The following is a 22,689-nucleotide window of genomic DNA, read 5'->3' as shown; positions in this document are numbered from 1 at the left end:
TTAGAATAATGTGCATTAAAAATCATATGTAAGGATATTAAATAAATAATAAAAATCATGGTATAAAAAAACTTTATTAAAATAGCAAAAATATTTTCTTAAATTGTAAATATTTCGATGTGTAAAGATCGGCCCCCTTACATAAATAGCATTTATTTTGGAAATAAGACTTTGGGGTAAAAACAATGAAATGCTATAATATCTAAGCCACAATATGGCACTTTTCTAACACTTAATTTGAGAATATTATTTTTCTTAAAAACTACAAGCTTAAAACTAATACGCCGTTTCATAAGGCTGCCTTGTAGATATTATTTCGAAATTAACAGTATTAAAAATATCATATTTATTGACTAATTAATTGGCACAAAAGACTCACAAAATAATAAAAAAAAAAATCTGATCAACAAAAAAATACTTTCAAAAATCAAAAATTTTCATAAGAAAATAGAACAAAATGCACTTATTTGTAAATATTTACGTATTTTTGAAGCTTGACTTACAAAGCCGATTCTTATATACTTGACTAATATGTATACTAGTCGAACTTAACAATAGTACAACAGAGAGCCAATTTCATAGTAAAAGATGCCTTATCACCTAGAATATAAGGTTGCTTATGCTTCGAACACTTCAGCTGTCGCCGCGCCACTGATGTCCTTTAGTTCGTTAGATTTGAATGTCGCCACGAAGTTGATCTTGCCAATTTTCTGAAAAGGAAGAGGGGATTATTAGTATGAGATGTTTTACTATCCTTTGTAATCGATTTATTTTCAGTTGATTTACCAATTACTCGTGAGTTGGGAAGCCGAATTTATTTTGTTGGACGGAAGCTACTAGGGTAGTAACAAAAGGTTTATCTAGATTTCTTTTTACTAAGGGGCTACCTACGAGATTATTCGAAAGAGTTATCCCAGCCTTGTTACACTAAGGGCCCCCAAAGAAGCAATGGTCGTTTAGTCAGCAAAAGTGTTCAAGTGCACCCACAGTGCCAGGCGGTCATTTAATGATATGTATCCCCAAAAGCAGATCACTCTCGATAGGACTTGTAAAATAGCTAGGTCCTTCGGGAAGCTATTACTATCATGCAACTGGTCTGTCCTGACGGCCGTTCCCGATACTGTATCTGAAAAAATGCCTATCTCTGAAGAGCAAAACAACAGATAGACTACTGGCGAAGTGGGAATGTCCTATATTATAGATTCATAACTTACATTAGGCTGCACAGGCAACTCAGCAGTGATGGGCTCTAGCGGGGCTCCGTCGTTCACGGGGAAGCGCAGCGTGCGGCCGGTAATGCCGGATGACGTCACGCGGAACTCGCAGCCGGTCAGCGATTTCTCCAGGGGGTTCGTGAACGAGAGGAACGCTGTCGTCGGCTGGTTCAGGATTAGGTCGTCGTTGAACTGGAAATAAAAGATCGAAATATAGAAGGTATGTCTTAGTGTAACTCATTTGATGGGTCTTTTCTTTTTCCAAAGTTAGGGTGTTCTTATATCCATACAAAATCCCAATAATCATAAGCATCATCTGGCTTCTTTGATGTCCTTGAGCTGGACACAACCCTCATCTGGTTGAGGTATAAGGATTCAGTTCAGAACCATTTCAGACTTCACGATTGTTTTCTTCCTTTAGTGACCCAACATACAAAAGTTAACACACATAAATACTTAACTGATTTTATATTGCATGTACCACAGACGGAGATGATGATGTACCACAGACATATTTTGATATGTACCCACATGGCATGTTGCGAACCCATACAAGAATTTATAATTTTCCCTTCAATTGCGATCCAGAGTCGTCTTTACAAAACTCACCTTAATGTTAATATTAGGCTTGATAACTTGGAAGTCGTCATCATCAGCCCAGGACTGCTTCGTCTCGTCCACGATGGCCATCGCAGAAATCTTCATGTTGCAGTACTCCACTAGTTTAGGTAGATAATCATCTGATTTGACTAGAACGCTGATTTGTTCCTCTGCAAGGGAAAAAAGACTTTGTTAGTAGTGCCTTAAGACTCAATTTTGCGATTCAGTTGATGAGGACTTATGTCTTTTTTATTTTTGGACTTCACGAATATAATCGTCTGATTGGTCCTAAGTATTTATTGCACAATTATGGTAAAGTAACTCACTTTTGCCAGGTCCCACAAATATTTTTCCTTCAACTTTCCTAACGACGCCAGCTCTCACACCGTTGTAGAACACGCTGTTGGTCGACAGAGAAGCCTTGATGTTACGACCCTGTATGCAAACAAAAGTTGTATTAGAACCTTTTGTTGAGGAATAACTTCAAGATCCTAATAGAAGAATTGAACATCATAACTGGGACTCAATGTATTTTATCTGTCTATAAGACTATATACGTATGAGGTATTTAAGGAAAATCTAACTGATGGTTTTCCATAAATAAGAACAAAACGTAACGTACAACTTTACCAAACCAAAAAAACCTGGTTAATCAAAGTTAAAAACATTCCACAGCTTGCTTACCTCATTTGCTGTATTTTCAATATCAACAGTGACCCTGAAGTCTTTGCCAATGGGTACTGTGTCCACATCACGAAGCTTGAATGTGACGTCATTCTTCAAGTTGCTGGCTACTGAGTAGTACCTGGGAAGAAATTATGGATATTATTGCAGTGAATGCAATCTGAAAATTTATGATAGGAAAGTTCCCCAAGTATATGTCTACAGGATTAACAATTTCCATGTGTTCAATTAATTAAGGTATAATACGACCAGCCAAAGATAGAACCTTTATATTTTAATCCACTTCAAAAGATGTCAGAGTTCTGTTCTGCATGTCTTAAGCTACAGGAGCCGATTTAAAATATTGCACTTCAATACAGCTTAGAATGGTAGTGCTATCCAAGAAACTATCACAATCAAGAAATTATCATGGGATACGTACCTCTTAGCCCTCTCAGAGAATCTAACTCCATTCATAAGAGCGAGTCGCTCAGAAGCAGTTCCCTCCCTGAACTTGTACTGTTCCGTGATGTCTTCCCGATCCTCATCGCCGTTGGGGTCGAACACGTATGGCTTCTTTGTGAGGACCATGCGGCCGATGCTGGAAATGGAAAAAATATTGTATAAATATTCCAACCCTTTCTAAGATGGATTCTAGATTTGAGATTGGGGCAGACGGGTCCTTATGATTTGGGTCTGCTAAGCACAATAAACTTCTCGTTATGTCAATCGCCTTTTTCATATAGATTTTGTCAGTTAACAAAGGGCGCAAACGACGTCGCTATACTAAAAAAGCGGTTTTTGATAGCAAACTGTAGGAGAATTAACGTCTCCTTGATGATATTAAATAATCATCATCTCCACCAAAACCATTATGAGAGTTATAGATGCTTTTTAAAGGGTTACTTACTGGTAAGTGTTACTATCCACCATAGCATATCCAGTCTCCTCGCTGCTATCGATCCTCCACCTCATGAGATCAGCATTAACTGACGCCAGCATGAACTCCACATCATAGTTCATGCCGATGACTCCCTGCTTGATAGCTTCTAGAGGCGCTGGACCGCACTGGTACACTCCCTTTGACGTCTCCTGAGGAGTAGCGTCGATGGCTTGCCAACCTCCGTAGCCTGGTTGACGAATAGAATTCATGATTAGGTGACTGTGGTTTATACTTTATATAACTATAGGTTAATTAATTGGGATATTCCAATGCAAGAAGAAGAAACAGTCAATGGCACTCTTGGTTGGCTAGCTAACATTTTGTCTTATAGGGGATTTGTTCCTAGATATGGACCATAAAAGTACAAGAATCAGATAACATAACAAGAACATCTTCAGAGCTTTGAACGCATGCTATTCAGAATTACATTTAAATGGAAACCAACTCACCAGCAGTCAGGTCAGGTCTCGCCATCCAAACGTCATTCCACACGTGGTAATTCCAGATAGAATCAGTGTGTTCCGGTTCAGCATTGCTGGGGTCATAGCCCAGCTCCTCCATGGTTTCCGAGTAATACTTGTCAACTGTCAGGGTGCTGTTGGCATCGTGGGCTGACACCAGGTTGGATACCACGCGAGATGGGATGCCGAGGGCACGGCACACTGGAAGCGAAGAAATGATGATGTATGTACTGTTTATTTTTGTTACTAAGGTACTGAAATGACTAATTATTTTATTTGTATGTTTTTTAAATTATCGATTGGTGGTGCATTAGGATAACAATTACATGCGAATATTTCTAAAATCATCGCGAAATTTCATTATCTTTGTGATTACGTTGGAGTACACATTTTATGTTCGCGAGCCAATGTGCACGAACAGTTTTGAGCGTCCAGAATTTTTGAGAAGCATCCAAAAAGATATAAAGGAGGTTCATTTTTGAAGGGTAGGTACCAAAACATTATGATGGGCACCTAATTTATTTGTTGCCATATTTTAGGAAGCTTGTGAACCGTTAATGCCATTGTTATTTTTAAACTTTTATCAATACACTTACGTACCGAATACGTAGGTACATAGATAACCTTTGTATCTTAAAAAAACTGTCGAAATATTATTTTATATGCATGATTAACATTTCTTTACTTGATTTAAATGGCCATTATGATTTAATTAATGGGCTTATTGCCCTGTGAGGTAATAACTGAGTTTCTATTGTCTAACTACTATTGTTGGCTCGATGCCAGTTGGATCTTTCGTCAGATGTTTTCTAGATTGTAATAGAAAGTTATCTCATAGTTTTCTTAGGTGTACTCGATGATGTCATTTAGGTACATTCACTTGGACCACGAATATTTAAGGACTCAGCAAAAGCGAGATTTTTGGATATTCAATGTTGAATACTTAGTATAGGGTATATTGTTTGTCCTGAATAAATGTTTTATCTATCTATCTATTACTTTTAGGTACAACATTTTGAACAAATCGTTGCAGTTGGTTTTTGCAGTCATTTAAGTATATTTATTGCGTATTGAAACCCAAATGATTGCGTCTTATATACCACTGTGTCACATGTTTAAAATCAGCCAGGTGGAAACCTCAACGATAGTTGTGAAGAGCATACGTATAAATACCTATTGCAATCTTTAGGACCCTGACTGACGACACCTTCATCATCATCATCATGAAACTCACCAGCAGTAACAACACCAGCGAAAACCCAGCATTGTCCGTAAGATACCGGCTCCTGAGTCTCCAAGAACTGCGCCAAGATATCCACAGACCCAGTCCACTCTGATGGGGCAGTTCCGTCATCATATACTCCGTCCCATCGGCCCACCAGCACGCCACCATCGTCATTGGAGTTCACTATGCGGGAGATTGCTCGGGTCATTTTGACGGGATCTCCACGACTGGAAAGAAAGATTGTTTTAGGATGAATGAAGAACAGTGGCGGATTTACAAATTTGCCGCTAGTAGGCCATTCAATTTTTGCCGCCCCTAATGATTGTGAACTTAATGATATTTCTGTCAGTTACTAGATTATTTTTGCAACCCGCTATGTACCGAAGAGTTTAATGTTGACCTAACAAGTTTATCTGACAGCGACTTTAAAGCGTAAAACCTCTGTAACTTTTAAACGGCTCAATTGATTTTCATGAAACTCGCCCGTAAAACACCTGTAATACAAAAAAAATACTAAATTAAAATCGGTTCATTCGTTCGGGTAGGTACTATATCAGAGGCGCACCCATCGGGTGGCACCCCCCCAAAAAAACGACACAATATAATCACGGACTAAAATTGTAATTGAAGTACTTAAAAATTGTGTAGAAATCATTCATGGTGCTTTTTGCTAGGTTTAACATAAAGAAACCGGAGTCATACCACTGCAAAGTTATAAAGCGCTAACTAGTTTTATAGAAACCAGTGTCAAGTAAAAAAGCCGCGAGCGCAGCGAGCGCTAAATTTTTAAGATTTAGAACAGTAAAGTACCAAAACGAGTTTATAAAACCGGCCTAAAGTGAAAAAGTCGCGAGCGTAGCGAGCGCCAAATTTTTTGAGTTTTGAGGACACAAAAGCGAAATTATTTGGGACACAAAAGTCCTCCACCTCCTGAACAGCTTAGAAATCGTCAGCGTAGAGCGTCAGTTGTTTTTGCTACTTCGGTGCTTTAACTTTTTGTTAGATTGGACTCAAAGAGCGCAGAATAAACCAGAAAAGATGAAGAAACCGCGAGCGAAGCGAGCGGATTTTTCAATTTATTTTTATTGAAACGCTATTGGAATATTTTAAAATTCATGATCACATAAACCTAAGCATATATTACAGTGAGTTTATTAATCGTTTATTTATATATGGATTGTGTACTCGTATAATTATAAAAAAAAAACTGTAAAAAAATTCGCAAAATTTGCCGCCCCTCTAAATCTGCCGCTCTAGGCACTGGCCTACTTGGCCTACTGGTAAATCCGCCACTGATGAAGAATAATAGTGGCTTAGGTAATATATGGTTTGTGGAATGAGAAAATTGGCCTTGGGGTAGGGTCAAATTTTGTGGCAATTGGCATGTTTTAAACTTCAAGAAGTCGTTATTAATTATCGATAGTTTGGAAAAGACTTCTAAGAGCCCTCGAACACAAAACGCATTTTTTATCAATTATATAAATCAGCACAGAGAGACAAATATCTAAGGTATCAAATCGATTAAATAGTTTGATTGAACCTTTAAATATTAATTCACTGCATTTCCAAGTAAATAATCAATTGTATCAATACCTGAATATTTCTAAGCAAAAAGGTTCACCAGGAAGTTTATCAAATGTGCAATCAAAATCATTACCTATTTAATCATATTATTATAGCGACAACTTATGAGTAAAGGTCTAGTAATATACTTAGTGGGTGTGCGTGATGCATACTTCGCCAAGGAAATGTCGTCATTATTATGATAAACTGCTTCTAAGAAACTAATGAATATCAAATATAAAATTTATAATCCCTTTATAATAATAGTGAAGAAAAATATTGACTACTTATCAATTTTACAAGGTATTATTTTTGTTTACCAACTTCAATGATTTAACGTAAATTACAGTTTTTACCCACGACGGAAGCGGTAGCAGGTAGGTATATGCGTTCAGGGTGAGAGATGTGCGTTTGTGAGTGCGTTTTACCGTATTTAATTTTACTTCATAAAATACATTAATCTGTCTATGTGAACTAAAACGAAATAAAATCCTTGAATTTTAACTGTATAACCAGACGAGCTACTTAAAAACAAACAAAGCTAGTAGGTAAGATGCATATCTCTAGATACCAAATTATCCTTTTACTTCTTTGTATTCATATTATAACTTCAATTGAAAATCTGAACACGTCAAATGACGGTAACGTACGTAGATTAGACTGCAGAGATTTATTTAGCTAAAATGCAACAAACATCATCTGCCAAGCCATTATGTCTAGTTTTATTTATTTCCCTCAAATGGGTTTTAAATTGTAATGTTATCCATTGCCAATTCTAGACGTTTAACTGTTTACTATGTTGTGTCCAGGGCGATTAATTTGAAAATGTTCACCGTTGAATATTTGCCAATGTATTTGCTTATTGTATTTCTAAGTATTCTATTTTGGATGATACTGCAATCGAATTAGATGTAATCGAGGTGATTCGTGATACGCATTAATAATTATGAAACTAGTTGGTATTACATATATACCTATTGCATTAAGTCATGAAAAACGTGAGGGGACATTTTTTTCTCAGACAGATTAAAACAGCGCAACACTGAAAGGCCACTCACATAATTTCAATCTCAAAAACAAATTAGGCCTTTAAACGTCCTTTTTCAAAACAAAAGACAGCCCCCAAAACGCCCGTTTTGACTTTTCCCTTACCCTTTACCACCATTTGTTTTAGCTGGGAAGAAGTGGAGCAACAAACTTCCCAGCAATGGCGTGCTACCCACTTATATACTCAAGTAGTACCTAGGTAATCCTAACTATACTGTCATGTGAAAGAATACACCTACGGGATAAGTAGTATTTTGACAATTCTATATTTCCCACGCAGAGGAAGTTGCGGGCAAAAGCTAATAACGTATAAAACTTACTGGTTAAAAGGCACTTCAGCTCTATCCAGCATGAACATGCAAGCCGGGAGCACGACGGCGTCAAACTGGCCGTATAACCAGGGTTTGCCTCTGGTGGTCTTGATGGGCCCCACCCACACTTTGCCAACGTCATTCAGCACGTACTCTTGGAGTAACGCTTCGTCTTCCATGTAGGTTTGGTCATCTGAAATGAAGAGTGAGTTTAGTTGAAGGGGAAAAAATGTTTGAGGGAAAATCTAGGCAGGTGAATTGGAAACTAAGTCGCGTTGACCAATTATGGTGATTAACGCTCAATCCTTCTCTATGTGAGAGGTGACCTTCTCTATGTGAGAGGTGACCTAGCACTAGGACTAAAAATGCTGATGATGATGATGTATGGTAGATTCCATTTTCATCATCCTCGTCATCACTTTTCATAAGATAATAAATAGTATTTAGGAAATGGATTGATGACTATGAGGCCGACTGATTGAAATGGACATATTAATCTGGTGACGAACCCTCCATAGCAAGCATTTTTAGAGAATAGTCTTGTTAGTTTTATTTATAACAACACATTCGTGAATAAGCAGCATTCTATAGGAGGATAAAACAATAAAATTATTCATTTTTACTGCTTCAATCCAGTCGGGTAATATAAACCAATATAACAATATAATGCAAAATACTTGCTTTATATGCAGTAGAGGGATAATAGCTTATTTAGTAACTAAGTAGTCAGACTTTGTTTTCTCAATAGTTACTGTCTCAAGAAAATTCAGATTCATAAATAAATAAATTATACAAACGAGTCGGCTAAACTTTAAAACCTAGTTTATTGTTCTGATATTTCAGTTTTTTTTTTTTAAATTGAAGGAATTGTATTCAAAGACAGGGATTCAGATTGAATAACACGCTTTTACTTTCATACTTTCTTTAAGCATTTTCTTTGCGCAATATAAACTCACTTTTATATTTACCCGACAGTCACGAAGATTTATATAGTAGGACGTACCTATATAAAACTTTTTATACAACTAATTTTTCTGAAACCATCTCTCAAGTCTACCGAAAACCTCATCGGTCAACCAAACGTGAGAAACAAACATACACACACAGTTCACACTGGGAACTGCCTTAGAAGTCGGTTAAAATTGTGGTGTATTTTTACCCAATTCTGTAATTACAATATCTTGCCAATATGTTCTAATTACCAGGGTTCCATGGATTGAAGAGGATGTATATGTCCTGATCGAAGTCATAGTACGCGCGCTCCGGGGACCCTCTCCTCCACGTGAGAACTCGCAGAGCCCAGGCTCCGACTGGCGCTGTCACTGGTGACGAAACCTGAAGACAAATGAATATGGACTTTAAGGTATAGCTGCAAATGTGTTTGGGGTGCCTTGTGGACTTGCGGATGGATTTACAGACTAGCGCCCCCGAGCTCACATGTGAAATTATGTCACCCGGTTGGTTTCAATCCGTGAGTCATGTCCATAAGAAATTCCCCCGGAGATAATATGTACAATAAACATCTGCCTAAGAATAACTCTGTCAGTTTGTCCTGCTTTCAAAGTCAAAATTACTGAGCTGATTTAAATTGGTACAGAGATAGAGCCTCAAAAAGGTCTTTGACTATATTTTGGGATGCCTGAAGAAGTTTCTTTGGGGCGCGGGTGGAAACGCGAAGAACACCTAGTTAAGAACACCTAGTTAAGTAAACAACTAAATAAATTGTTGATTGTGATCTTGACAACTTAAATCAAAACAACACATTTAACCAAAGATGCTAAAGATAAACAAAATGTTTTATTGCCCATTTTCATCATGTTTTTTAAATAAGATAAAACAGTAGAATAAATGTTGGTCTACCACTAGGTATAATAAATAAACATTACTAGTTTCCATGTAAAACTTATACCTAACTTAATAAACATATTTATGTGAACATCATCTTTAAAACAACTTTAAGACAAGTTATTGTCAACCTTTTTCAAGAACAACTCGAAATAAATAAAATATAACTTAAGATATTTTCAAACCAAACATTCTTTACAACTATATTGACTTGTATCCTCCCCTTTTCCCATTAGGCACCTTGTGGTATATTTATTTCTCGTCAAGATTAATAAAAGAAACCCTTCCCCGCTATAGCTATGGGACTTACGGCAAGCTATCCCGGCATATAAAAAGAAAGCAACATTTTTTATTAATACCTATTTTAATTTTTATTTGTTAGATATAATATTTTATAACTATGTGGCACAATATCCGGATAAAAGTAGCATATCCCGTCTGCTACTTTCATCTCTACTCTAGGTTCAGCAGTTGTCATTTAACTTAAACAAAATCTAGGTGCTGAAAATGAACTTAGGTACAAAAAGTAAAGTTTAAGAACCTTTGTCCTAGACAATCTGGTCTTGACCAACACTGGAATGCTCATAAATTGCTATTTTAAGCTTTATTATACCTAATGTAAAGTACGTGAGTAACTAAGTTCTGTTACAGCTTTTTTATCGTCCCACTGCTGGGCACAGGCCTCCTCTCACACGGAGAAGGATTGAGCATTAATCACCACGCTTGCTCAATGCGGGTTGGTGATTTCAGACTATATAGTCCAGGTTTCCTCAAGATGTTTTCCTTCACCTTTTTATCAGCCATTGGTGTCTAAGTTATATTTAGAAAGTACATACAAACTTAGAAAAGTTGCATTGGTACTTGCCTGACCTGGAATCGAACCCACACCCTCATACTCGAGAGGCTGGTTCTTTAACCACTAGGCCACCACGACTTAGACGAGTAACTAAGTACGGTCAATTAATTATTTATTAATAGTTTAAATAATTGCACCTACAGTTTATCTTCTATATTGAGACACGAAGTTTATGCAAAAATACATTACCTATTATTACCGATTTGTTTACCAAACAAAAGGACCTGGTATTACAAAAGTAGTAAATAAATTATTACAAATAATTTTAATTTTTTATTTATTACGATAAAACAACTTTAGATCTGCATATAAAAATCGGAATTAAAAGGATTATAGATGAATCTATCATTTTAATAAGTATATATTACTTTTTGGTAGGTACCTATTGTCACCCACGAAGGCTTATAATTAAGCAATTAATATTCAAGTTATGCCACTCATTAGCATAAATTAGATATTTATATTTGATTGTTTAAAAAAACATTTGTATTATAATTAGATTAATTTAAATACATAAATAAATACAAATATTTTAGCGGTGTTTCTGTTCTGTTGTTAGGCCTAATAAATAGGGCATTTATAAACCTCAAATGTTTCATACTAATATCGTTATGCTAAATAATATTCTTGCTATAGTAGGGCCTAATAGCAAACTTATGTAGATTATAAGGCTATGACGTAACTACGCCAAAATTTTAATTGACATTTAAGCCATTATTTACTTTTGAGCTAAATATGGTATGGTTGGTAGGTTCTGTACTATGTGGTGCGAGGTACCTATATAGAGATTATAACGACAATTAAAGACCTTGTTAAAAGGTACTACAGCCTTACTTTTAAAAATATCTAATCATCTTCTAAGCATCATTTTAACTAGTCACTACTTAAAGTCTTAAGTAGTGATTAAATGTTAGTTAAGACATGCTTAAGCAACTTTTATAAGTAAAGCTGTAAATCTTTTGCTATATTAAAAATGAAATAAATTAATACCTAATGTACCAATATAAAATACCTCATAGACACAAAAATACAAGTAGATATTATTTTTTGTAAGTAACCTATAGATTTTTTTTTTCCGACGTCAAAAATCATCAAATGACCCCTCCCGCTGTGGGTTAGCAGCGGTGAGGGAGTGTCAGACTCTGACTAAAAACCGTCGTGTTCCGTCATAGGCCTTTTATGTACCAGGGCCGCGGTAACTCTTTCGAACAACCCGCAGCAAGTAACCTATAGCTACAGTTGCAATTTCGTATGTGTTAAAATTACTAAAATTAGCATCCAAATTTTAGAAAAAACAAGTTCTATAATGGCCATAAATTCCTGGTTCGATTGGTTATTGCTATTTAAATTGCAGAGAGGTAGATATAATTAAATAAATTATACCTAGAAATCTTATGCAGAATTCTAAGCGTGTTTTTATTTTAGTATATTTATTATAATTGTGTGTCGATATTATTGCTTATTTATTTAAATGTCGACTTGATCGGATGCAATTTATATATATTTTTTTGTGTTTTTCTGTAGACAGCAGGTACATATCGTATAAATAAATATACACGAAAAGATACTTGCCCCTTAAAAAAAGCAGAAAAAATATCTGCTGCTCACGGATTGTATAAAAAGCAAATAGGTATATCACAAACAAGTAGCAAAACAAATCAGATTGGAATAGAAAATTGTTTTGAAAACTAATACCTACCTATTTATATCAACTTTTTACATAGAGGTCTGGACAAATAGATACCTTGATATATTTCTGTGCCTATAAATATTCGGAATATATACCTACATACATATCTCTAACCCCGATACAATTTATGTTCCAAAGTCTAAACTGTCCTTACACTCCTAAGGCACGTTACACACAAGCTTTATCTAATCAAACATAGCTCACCTTGAATGATAGTGTGTTCTCTTCCTGCACGTCCAACAGGCTGGCACTCCATGTGTGTTTGTCTGTCACGGCGTCACGGCGAATGAACATCTTGCCCATCGTCTCCATAGATGGTTTATCTCCTGTAGACAAATAGGTTTGCACTGTTGACTTAAGATCCCTTCCCTCTTTTGAGAGGTCGGTTAAAAAATAAGAATAAATTAGGTGAAATTAGGTGAAATTAGAAATTAGGTGAAATAATTAGGTGAAAAATAAAAAATAAATTAGGTGACTCGAGAAATATCTACATATCGAGTATTTTTATTACATATAACTAATATGATAAGTAATTATAATCTACCTTTCCTTTTGACCAAAAACGGGCTTTTTAGTTTAAGATAGATGCAGTTGAATATTTTTTTCTTAGGTAGCTACAGCATTGGTTCTTTTTACATTGTTTTAGTGCTAAATGCACAATATATTTCAAAGAGAGATATAAATATGTACTTTTAATAAATTGTAAGTTATGATCGGATAACGGAGCATCGACATTTTACCGCAACCAAACCGCTGGTCAATGCGATAACCCTCAGCTTGACATACTGATTCAAAAAAGTTATCGTTACAAAAAAAACATATTTTAAGTACTCAAAATAGTGTACTTAACAACTTACGTACCTACAAAGTAGTCTTTTTAATTCAAAACTAGTTCTTTCCCGCGGTTCGGATGCTTCCCCGGGCCCTAGTCATAGGAAATACTTTAGGCACCCGGATAAAAATTAGAAATCGTATTTATAGAGAGATTTAGAGATAAGGATTAAGTTATAATATTAGTCAGTTTTTATCCCAATTTCAACAAGATTTATATAATGGTGGATATTTCAATATTACTACATTTTTACACTTCCCATACGAAAAGAGTGATGTCGCTCGGAAAAATTGAGCGGAAACTCTTGCTAATAGGTATTTTAGTAAAACATCAATTTTTGATTTAACTTACCAATGGAGAACACGAGCTGCACAATATCGTTGGCCTCATCATAAGGTCTGTTGAACCTGACGACTCCACTGAATGGCTGACCACGCCGCACTATGGTGGTGGTCGGGTTTTCGTCATTTACCACCTCGAATCTAAGCACAAAAATATACACTTACACTTCTCGATACTTGGGTTAAATATCTAACTCTTTTAATTTTTTTTTAATGGCTCATTCAGAAATCACCGTGTTCCTGATAGATCAAGGTAAGAAACAAATTCTTTATTTTATACAACAATATATTCAATAAATAAATAAATTGTTTGGAATGGACACCACCGCTGTTGTGATTCACAGTAAATGTAAAAGGTAAGTGTCTTTTAAAGTCATTCAAGTCATTTGAAGTGCTTAGCATTTGCATATAATTATTCGAAATTCAACATTCGAATAAATCGGAATGCATAATGTGCTAAAAATAACTCTTGTTAATTAATTGAGATGTTAGATATTGAAATGTATGTACATATCTATACAATAGATATCTTTAAATACTAACTTGACAGTGTTATGAGGCTGCGCATTTTCTCTCGGGTAGAAGTGGACAACATCTACTTGTAGGGGCTCCATCGTTTGTTACAATCTAGGACAAAGAGAAAAACAATTATTCATACAATCAATTAACTTTTCTGTTTATTTGATTACTTGATTAGCAATAAAGTCATAACTGCTAGTGATTTTTATATTCATAAACATTATGCTAAAAGATTATCTGTCAGTCTTCAAATAAACCACTGTAAGCATAATTTTGTAGATACATAATAATTTGTTTAGCTTTTGCAGGTAAAGGCTGTTATTACAAAACCACACAATAAAAATTGCTGTAAACCTGAATCCTTTGAAGTTATGCATAGGTACCTACGTTGTGGAAATTGGCGTGAAGTATTTAAAACAGGTGCAAACTTTTAACTGCTTTATAAATAGATTACCTACTGATCCGTTTTGCTAAATGTTTTTAGAAACAAATACATAATACTATGTACTTATTCCGAATTGGTCAGCAACAATAATATGGGACTTCGATATTATTCAAAAGAGTTACTGTGGCTCAGGTAGATCAAAGGGAGAAGGAACATTCGAGAAGGAACATACTTAGATGGTTTTTAGTCTATAAAAACCTCACACTGCTCCCACTTCAAAAAAAATAACAATATAATTCTTTTGCTTGAACGAATTCCCTCGAAAACTCTCTATTGGCCAGAAATTATCCATTCCATTGATGTCTACCTAGATAACTTATCTACCAATACAACTACAAGTACTTTACTCAAGAACTAAACAGTATTCCTGCATTCGATCAGACTCGGTAACCTGTCGAATGTCTGTTTAAGCTGAGTACGAAAATAGCGAAACATTTGCATTCCGTTTAGACAAGATTGTTGTGGGATGCGTCAGATATGTGCTGCTTAGATTAGACGAGGATAATTAGGTACAGGTACGGAATAGTTAGATAATCAATATGTATCTATAAAAACTTCCAGACGAAGATACGATAGGTACTTAAACAATTGTTGTGTGTCATATAATATATGTGACTCATCATTTTAAAATCAAGGAAATTGTAACCGGTGAAATACGGCGTAAATAAAATTGGGACCAGATTAAAGTTCTAGTTCGTAACGTAAAACCAGACAACTCTAGCAAATTAAGCTAATAAAAATATGCAAATCAGTTAAGAAACTATGCAAAGTACCTATGACAGATTTCACATAACTAAAGTATACCTACAGATTATGCAAGGACTAGGTAAAGGTAGGTACTAAACCTATTTCCGCATGACCAAGTTCACAATAACCCATAAGGCTTGTATTACTAACAAAGTACATACAAAGCAAACTAATACATTGACTAATGTAAATGAGGTATTACCACAAAGGTCGAGATGACGCGACACTCAAATGTTTATATATACAGGTTATTGACTTGTTAAGTTGACACCTAATTGTACGAGTATATCTAATACCTACGCGCTGACAACAAAAACGAAACACTAATTACAATTTTTTGATTAATCGTTTGTTTACTAAACAGAAATAGAGATATATCAAGATAGCTATGAATAGCTATGTATTTTATTTTGTGCGTTAAATAAAAAATATTTTGATAGTTAAAATTGGTTGAATTCAAGTTGAAATTAAATATTAACCAATAAATCGTCACAAGTTGAAAATGACGATCGAAACTCAAAATAGGAAAACTTTCAATTTCTAAGTTTCAATCTTTTATTAAGAACTATGCAACTGCAGCCCCAGTTAATTCTCCAGTTAAGAAACTATCAGTGACAATGTCTGAACGTTCCCAAAATATCACACAAAACATGGTTACCATAACATTTTGCAAACGTCGTAAACTAAGCGTTGTTGCACTGAACGCCGATAAAATTTTCAAAATAAATGATTTATGACTTGCAGTTTATTCTGAAACGTATTTTGTAATAAATACAATGTGACTTATTTGAATACTAAAATGTTTTGTGGGAATTTATACATGTTTTTAAAAGTACCTAAGTGAGAAATAGAGCTTGTCAAAAACATATTTAGGTAACACAAAATTATGAAAGACTGCCAAAGATGTTCAAATGACAGTTTGTCGTGCCCTCTGAAACACGGTCATTGGTATTTTTACCTAAATTTTATTCTATTGGTAGTTTGGTAGACCACCAACATTTTATTAAACATAAATTCTTTTTTTTTATTCGGCCTACTCATATATTCAACTAAAGTGACAGCATTAGCGTCCACGTGGAAAAACTATAGAGAATCAACTAGTATTGGGCAATGGTCCAAAAAAGACAAAAATATTTATGATTAAAAACTGTTCTAAGAATTCATTGAGATCAATGACCCTGAATTGTAAAAATGTACTGAACATTATGTAATTGTATTTTTAATATTTATAATATTTTATAATATTTTGTACGTACAGAAATTTTAGTAACTCGTATGCTTCCAATTTTATGAGCATTCAATCAACCGCTTTAGTAACATTGTTTACCACATGTATACGTTTTGTGGAGAAGAACTGAAATCAATATTTCAGGAAGACTCAATATCTTTATAAATAAATCGAGTAGGCAATTGATGTGTATTGAGAAAAAAAAAAACCTCTACCCTGGCAATCGGGTAAATACACAATTAGGTACTAATATTCGTACAGTCAATAGTCCCAATTAAGACAATATCAAATTCTATCAAACTAGTTACTTCATCAAAATTGACCCATTTGGACTAATCAGACCAATGAAACCAAATCTCAGACAAAACCCAGTCGTGCCCATAAATATATAGTTTACATACTGATGCAACAAATACAGTTCAATACAGTTGCACCGATGCGATCACTCGCTATTTTTGTACTAAATTCTCACCTTCTTGTTATTCGCGCTAAATTATTTTAAATGGCTAGATATGGGCTGGTGGCACGTCATTCGATTGATTAGCTAGTTATCACCCGTGTGGGCAAAATCGAGTATGTTCTATTTATTATTTAAGTTTATTTTTTCAGAAATTAACAGATGCGGCTAAGTATTTGCACGTCAGTCACCAATATTTTTTTACGAACTTTTACACTATTTTTTTATCTACGTATTTAAATAATTGTAATCGTTTTTATTACTTTAAATACAAAAGTTTGTTTCGCTGTCAATGTAAAATGGTGTAAATAAAAGAATTATTTTTTTACAGAATAATATCACAAGCAAGGCATAATCTGTAAAAAATTTTGGACTCGTTTTGTAATTACTAAATATTTAAAGAAAAAATCTTTTAAACTACTTTTATTGAAATGAAACTAAATTATCAATTTAAAATTTAAAAACTCATAACATTTGCATGAACTCCATAAAATCATTGTTTGTGGGACAAGTCTCGATGTTTTGACAGCTAACGTTTTTTATTTGCTTTGACATAAAGTAATCTCAACCAGACCATTTATTATTTATTTTAACACAATATGTGTAAAATAAATTAAAAACAGTTTTGACCTTGAACTTCAAACATAGTTGGACTGTGCTATTACCATAACGTACATAATAATTATGTCTAAGTATTATATAAGTGCCGTGTTGTAAATTGTGTGCTGTATTTTCAGTACACATTCAGTAGGCATAAAAGAAAATGAGGGATGGTACTTTTTCAGATAAATTTTAAATGGTGTACATGTTCTTTCGGAATTTTAGTTTTAGAAGGCAATGTTAAATTTGTAAATATAGTTCGTATTTAAGTTTCTGTAAATAAAACATAATTTTAAATTGTTATTTAAAGACAGACACATGTCATTTTAATTATACATCTAGAAAAAACAATTATTTAGCGAATTATTGTTTTTTTTAACGACGTCTTCAAAACATGTTCAATTACATATAAAATCAATTTAGATGTTATTCTCCTACAGTTTCCTGGAAAACGAACAAAAAAATAATAGTCAGTAGTTATATCGTCGTTAATTAATATCTATGGTTCTTGAGTGCCCAATTAAATTCTGTAATATTTAACGATCGTTATGTTATTGCGTTTTGAATTATTTATATAAAATGAATAAGATTTGAAATACTTATGACAAAACAAACGCATAGGTTTCTTCGACGATAGACCTAAAATCAGAAACTTATTTATATCTCTAAACTTATTATTTTCTTTAACTTTGTGAAACACCACTATCGGTCTACTTAAATTCCAGTAGCTAATCACCGCGGCTTCACTCGCATCTTGGGAGAACTACTTGACACTACTAAAAAAAGTGACTTAGGTCCTTTCTCAAGGTCTAGAGTCCAGAGCTAAACTACTGATCCAATTTCAAAGAAGCTTAGATAGATTATAGATATAGTAAGTGTATCCCGTTGATCAAATAGTAATTCAAATCTTCTTGCCGATATCAAGCTAGGTATTATTTAAGAAAAAAAACTACATTGACAGTGTCGTCCCAAACTAAAAACAGTAATTAACTGAAAAGTCACATTGAACTTTTGTACCCTTGTAAAAAATCGACATATTGAGTAGATACTGCAAACGAATAAATAAATAATGAAGCCACTATATATTTCTCTCGGTTCGACTCAATACTGACGGTCGAGGGAATTCGCGCATGTAACGTTTAAGAAACGCTATCTATAAAGAAAGTATTTTTAGCTGTGACATCTAAAGTAAACAATCTTCTGCCATTTGCTACGGTACCTACAATTACTAAAGACTTGCGGTTATTAAATGACTTTTTTAAATACTTAAATATTACTAGAATGATAAATTCACTTTGACTTACCTATAATTTTGTAAAACAGATTTGTTACGATATTTTTGGAAATACACTCTTGTACAGTTTGGACTACAAAAAATAATTAAATATTTTTACTTTTTATCCCAAAACAATATTTTTTTTTTAAGAACAATATAATTTAATTTTAGAATAAATTAAACAAATATTTCAATCAACATAATAAAAAACACGTACCTCAGAAAATTCAAATCTTCAAATAAACCACAACACTTCACAACACACACCAACAATAAGATTATTACGAAACGCGAACTCGTAATCAAAAATAAAATAAAATAATATAATTATAGAATGAACCCGTAGGATGCGCGAGCGTCGCTCAACTGGCGTGAAATTCTCGACGCTCGGGTATATGAGAGCGACGCCCGGCGCCGGCGGCGATAGGAGCACCACGATTTCGGGAAATTGTGACTAAATGTCCCTTTTATTTTTCTAGGAATAGTATAAATAACGGCAGGAAAATCCAGGTTTTTTATGACCTATGATCGTCAAAACTATTGTCGTGCTCGTAATAATGTCATGTAAGTTATGTGTATGGTAATTTATCTACCTACATTATGGGTTTATCGAAAGAATGATATCAGACTTTTTCCTATAAGATAATTTCTTTCTTGAGCTGTCTTTCAAATGTAAATTTTCAGGCTAACTAAATTAAACTACTTATCTCAACACAAGCCAATTAATGCATATACCTCAACCAAAAACCATGTGCTGTATCATTTTTATGATGAACAATATCTATACTTATAATATCAAAACCGCAATAAGTTTTAATTTTTTTTTATGCTATTATTTGATACTGACATAGTTTCAGTTATAAAGTATTTCTAACCATTATTTAATCATTGTTATCTAAAATAAATAAATAATTATTTTAAATAGTTATTGCACCAAAAAATGTATCTCAAAAGTCTTTCATGACATTTCATAGACTTATCCATCTAAACCCCAACATCATGGCCACTCTAGCGCACCGGTACATTTATCACCGAATTCACGGTAGGTCTAATCATATACATACGTATATGTGTCTACCGTAGTATTTCCCAAAGGCCGCGCTTCGCAGGTTAAATCAATAATAATAACACGTCATTTAATTGTGACGAATTAATTACCAATCAAAGTTATTGGTATAATATTGAACGGAATTTTTGGTACTTAGTTCGTAAAATTGTCGGTGATCATGATTTTTTTCAAACTATCTTTAGTTGAAAAAAATGCTTACGTATACTTTTCTTCAGTGAGCTACATATAGAAAACGGTATGAAAAGTGCTGAAAAATAGTTTCGTAAGGGAAAGCTTCGGTATTTCATTCTTAGACTAAATCCTTGTTAAAGTTTACAGTATAAAATTGTACCTAAAACCAGCTTTACCCGAGTCTGGTGAGCACGCAGCCGTCGAAAGTTTTATCAAAAATAACATCGATCGGTTATAAAGTATAAACAGCCTAAAATTCGTCTTAACAAAAACTACTACAAGGGAAAAAACCTTCACTAAACAAATCCAGAAATTACCTTGTTGCAACTAAACCATAATAACGTCATATTAATTTATTGATAAATGTTTATTACTAAATAAACACGTATTAGTATTTTAAACAATGTCAAAATAGTCATCAAATTATTTCCTTATAGAGTTTTCGGTATAATCAATCTGCGTGATTTGTGAAGATGACTGGGTGAAGGGAATTCCGTAATATGGTGCATGATCGAGGGGTATTTTTTACCATTTGCATCATTCTTTGCACGTAATAGCATATTAAAATATTGCAGTCACGTATGCAAGAAAGTATGAGCTTTACCTTCATAGGATTTTTAAAGTTTTTTATTATTCTTTATTGCACATTTCACAGGAACAAACACAAAGAGAGACAGTCTATATGTACAACGGCAAGCTTAACCCGGAACCGGGTACTTTTACAGCCAACTTTAAAGCAATAGAGAGATTCGATAGAGGTAGGGTTTCTGTTCTGGAGACCTTTGTTTATGAATCCTACTGAAATCTTCTGTCACAGGCAGCATTGTAATTAATACCTAATATAGTCAGGCTCAAATTGGGATTATCGTCTTTTTTAGAGGTTTTGACATTTAAAAATGGCCAGTTTCACCGATTATTGATAAAGTCTCTGATAGCCTATCAGGAACCTAAAGTTATAGTGTCTCTGTTAGATACCTTTGGTTTCACAGATCTTGGATAGCAATATCTGACATTATATACATACAGGTACAGCCTTTATCTGACAGCATAAACTATGAGATAACTTGATCGGTGACCAGTGAAACCTCAGTCACGTAATTATGCACAAATTCCTTGCATACTTGCAGCTCAGTCACTCTGATGATGTGATCATCTACGTAGCACAAAAAATATCTTCTAAAACCGGTGGACTTTGGTCAAAGGATCTCCTGTGCTGTGTGACTAAGAGTTTAATGCATCGTGACAATTCTGACGTAAGCTGTAACGGAACGCATCAGAATGGTGCTGCTGACTTAGGGTTAGAAGTCACGATTTTTTTGTGATGAAGTGTTTAGAGTTGAGAGGGATGGTAAGGGAGGAATGTGAGTTAGGATGATCGGAAAAGGTGGTTATAATTGAGGTGATAATTCTCATACATATTTAAAATAGAAAGGAAGAGGAATTTATTATCACAACACAAAATAGGGAATAAAAAGAACAGAATAAGTAGATGGTTCAGCATTATGCCAGACTGCTTGCGTCTGACGCTGGTTTTCAACTAGACCTGAAAAGAATTGCCAGTTAGATTGGTTCCCTACATTTGTGACAAAAGTTTTTTTTTTTCATGTCAAGGATTTGTTCTTATTCATTTTCATCTAAGTACCATTTCATAAGCGTATACTTATTTTGGACGCTTTAAAAACGTCTCTTATCACAAAACTTATTAATTACTACGAACTATAGTAAAACTACGATAACAAAACTATATTTTACTATTATTTCCTATTCGTTCTAATTTGATACAAACCGGATAGCTGGTTCGTTTGTAACGAATAACTGGCTCGTTCAAGTTCATTGACATATTTATTTCTATTTGGACACCTATAAGGAAAACATAACTCACTAATACTAGTATTATAAATGCCTATTAGGCATTGTTTAAATATTTTGATTAAATTATTTCTTGTATAATAGGTACCTATATTTTGTCTTTAATCTTGTACATTATTTTCCTGTAATCCTTAAGAAGTCAAGCTACCATCAAGCCCTCAAGTTCTATTGCTATGTAAAATCAAAAAACAACCATCTGTACAGTTTCAGTTTTTTCGTGGTCCTATTTTACCCTATTAGCCATTGCAAACAATGTACCTATGTAGGTTCGAAACGAAGAACTTAAGAACATTAAGGACCAAAGTTGCTAAACCAGATGGGCTATAGGGCTCATAAAAAAAAAAACAGTTTTAGTGGTGCCAACATCTTAATAAGTATGTGTGGGTCCACACTGCAAGCGCGGTGACTGGAGCCTAGGCGGGCGCGGCGAGCGGTGGCGTGGGGTGGCCACAGTGAAGGCGCGAGCTCTTGTAGCGGTTTGACGTACATCAGGAGTGCAACACCTTGACTTCCAGGAAATTGTACTTTTATTTCACTCCATAACTTTCTTGTTATTGTGGTGTGGATGTTTGCTTTGCCAGATCGGTGGTTTAGATTGAATTGCACTTATGAACGATTCAGTATTCACCGCCATTTTTTAGTCAAACAAATAAAAACGCACATACGCCGAACGACAAAATCGAACTGGTTTGTTACCCCCGCCGCCCGCGCATTGGG

General features: G+C 34.4%; 1 protein-coding gene across 1 annotated transcript; it reads right to left on the bottom strand.

Moving 5' to 3' along the window:
- Positions 1–55: 55 nt before the first annotated feature.
- On the bottom strand, positions 56–19,228 carry LOC124637959 (hemocyte protein-glutamine gamma-glutamyltransferase-like). The gene is made up of 15 exons (XM_047174709.1): positions 19,081–19,228; positions 14,135–14,218; positions 13,602–13,732; positions 12,623–12,744; positions 9,230–9,362; positions 8,037–8,220; positions 5,116–5,333; positions 3,870–4,082; positions 3,388–3,607; positions 2,920–3,078; positions 2,499–2,619; positions 2,141–2,249; positions 1,824–1,984; positions 1,215–1,406; positions 56–710 (listed from the first exon to the last, which is right to left on the bottom strand). The coding sequence occupies exons 2-15, from the start codon at positions 14,203–14,205 to the stop codon at positions 618–620; spliced, it is 2,127 nt and encodes a 708-aa protein (XP_047030665.1). The 5' UTR covers positions 14,206–14,218; positions 19,081–19,228; the 3' UTR covers positions 56–617.
- Between the last annotated feature and the right edge of the window lie 3,461 nt (positions 19,229–22,689).

Source organism: Helicoverpa zea, chromosome 17 (assembly GCF_022581195.2).
Source record: "Helicoverpa zea isolate HzStark_Cry1AcR chromosome 17, ilHelZeax1.1, whole genome shotgun sequence".
Lineage (NCBI taxonomy): Eukaryota > Metazoa > Arthropoda > Insecta > Lepidoptera > Noctuidae > Helicoverpa > Helicoverpa zea.
Note: the sequence above shows the minus strand (reverse complement) of the source record. Positions and strands in the feature narration are given on the sequence as shown.

Excerpts from the sequence above, each read along its gene's own strand:
- LOC124637959 (XM_047174709.1), bottom strand. The coding sequence starts at position 14,205 with ATGGAGCCCCTACAAGTAGATGTTGTCCACTTCTACCCGAGAGAAAAT. Across the intron at positions 12,745-13,601 it reads GCAGCTCGTGTTCTCCATTG|GAGATAAACCATCTATGGAG; the intron begins GTAAGTTAAATC and ends ATTTGTCTACAG. Across the intron at positions 3,079-3,387 it reads GTGGATAGTAACACTTACCA|CATCGGCCGCATGGTCCTCA; the intron begins GTAAGTAACCCT and ends TTCCATTTCCAG.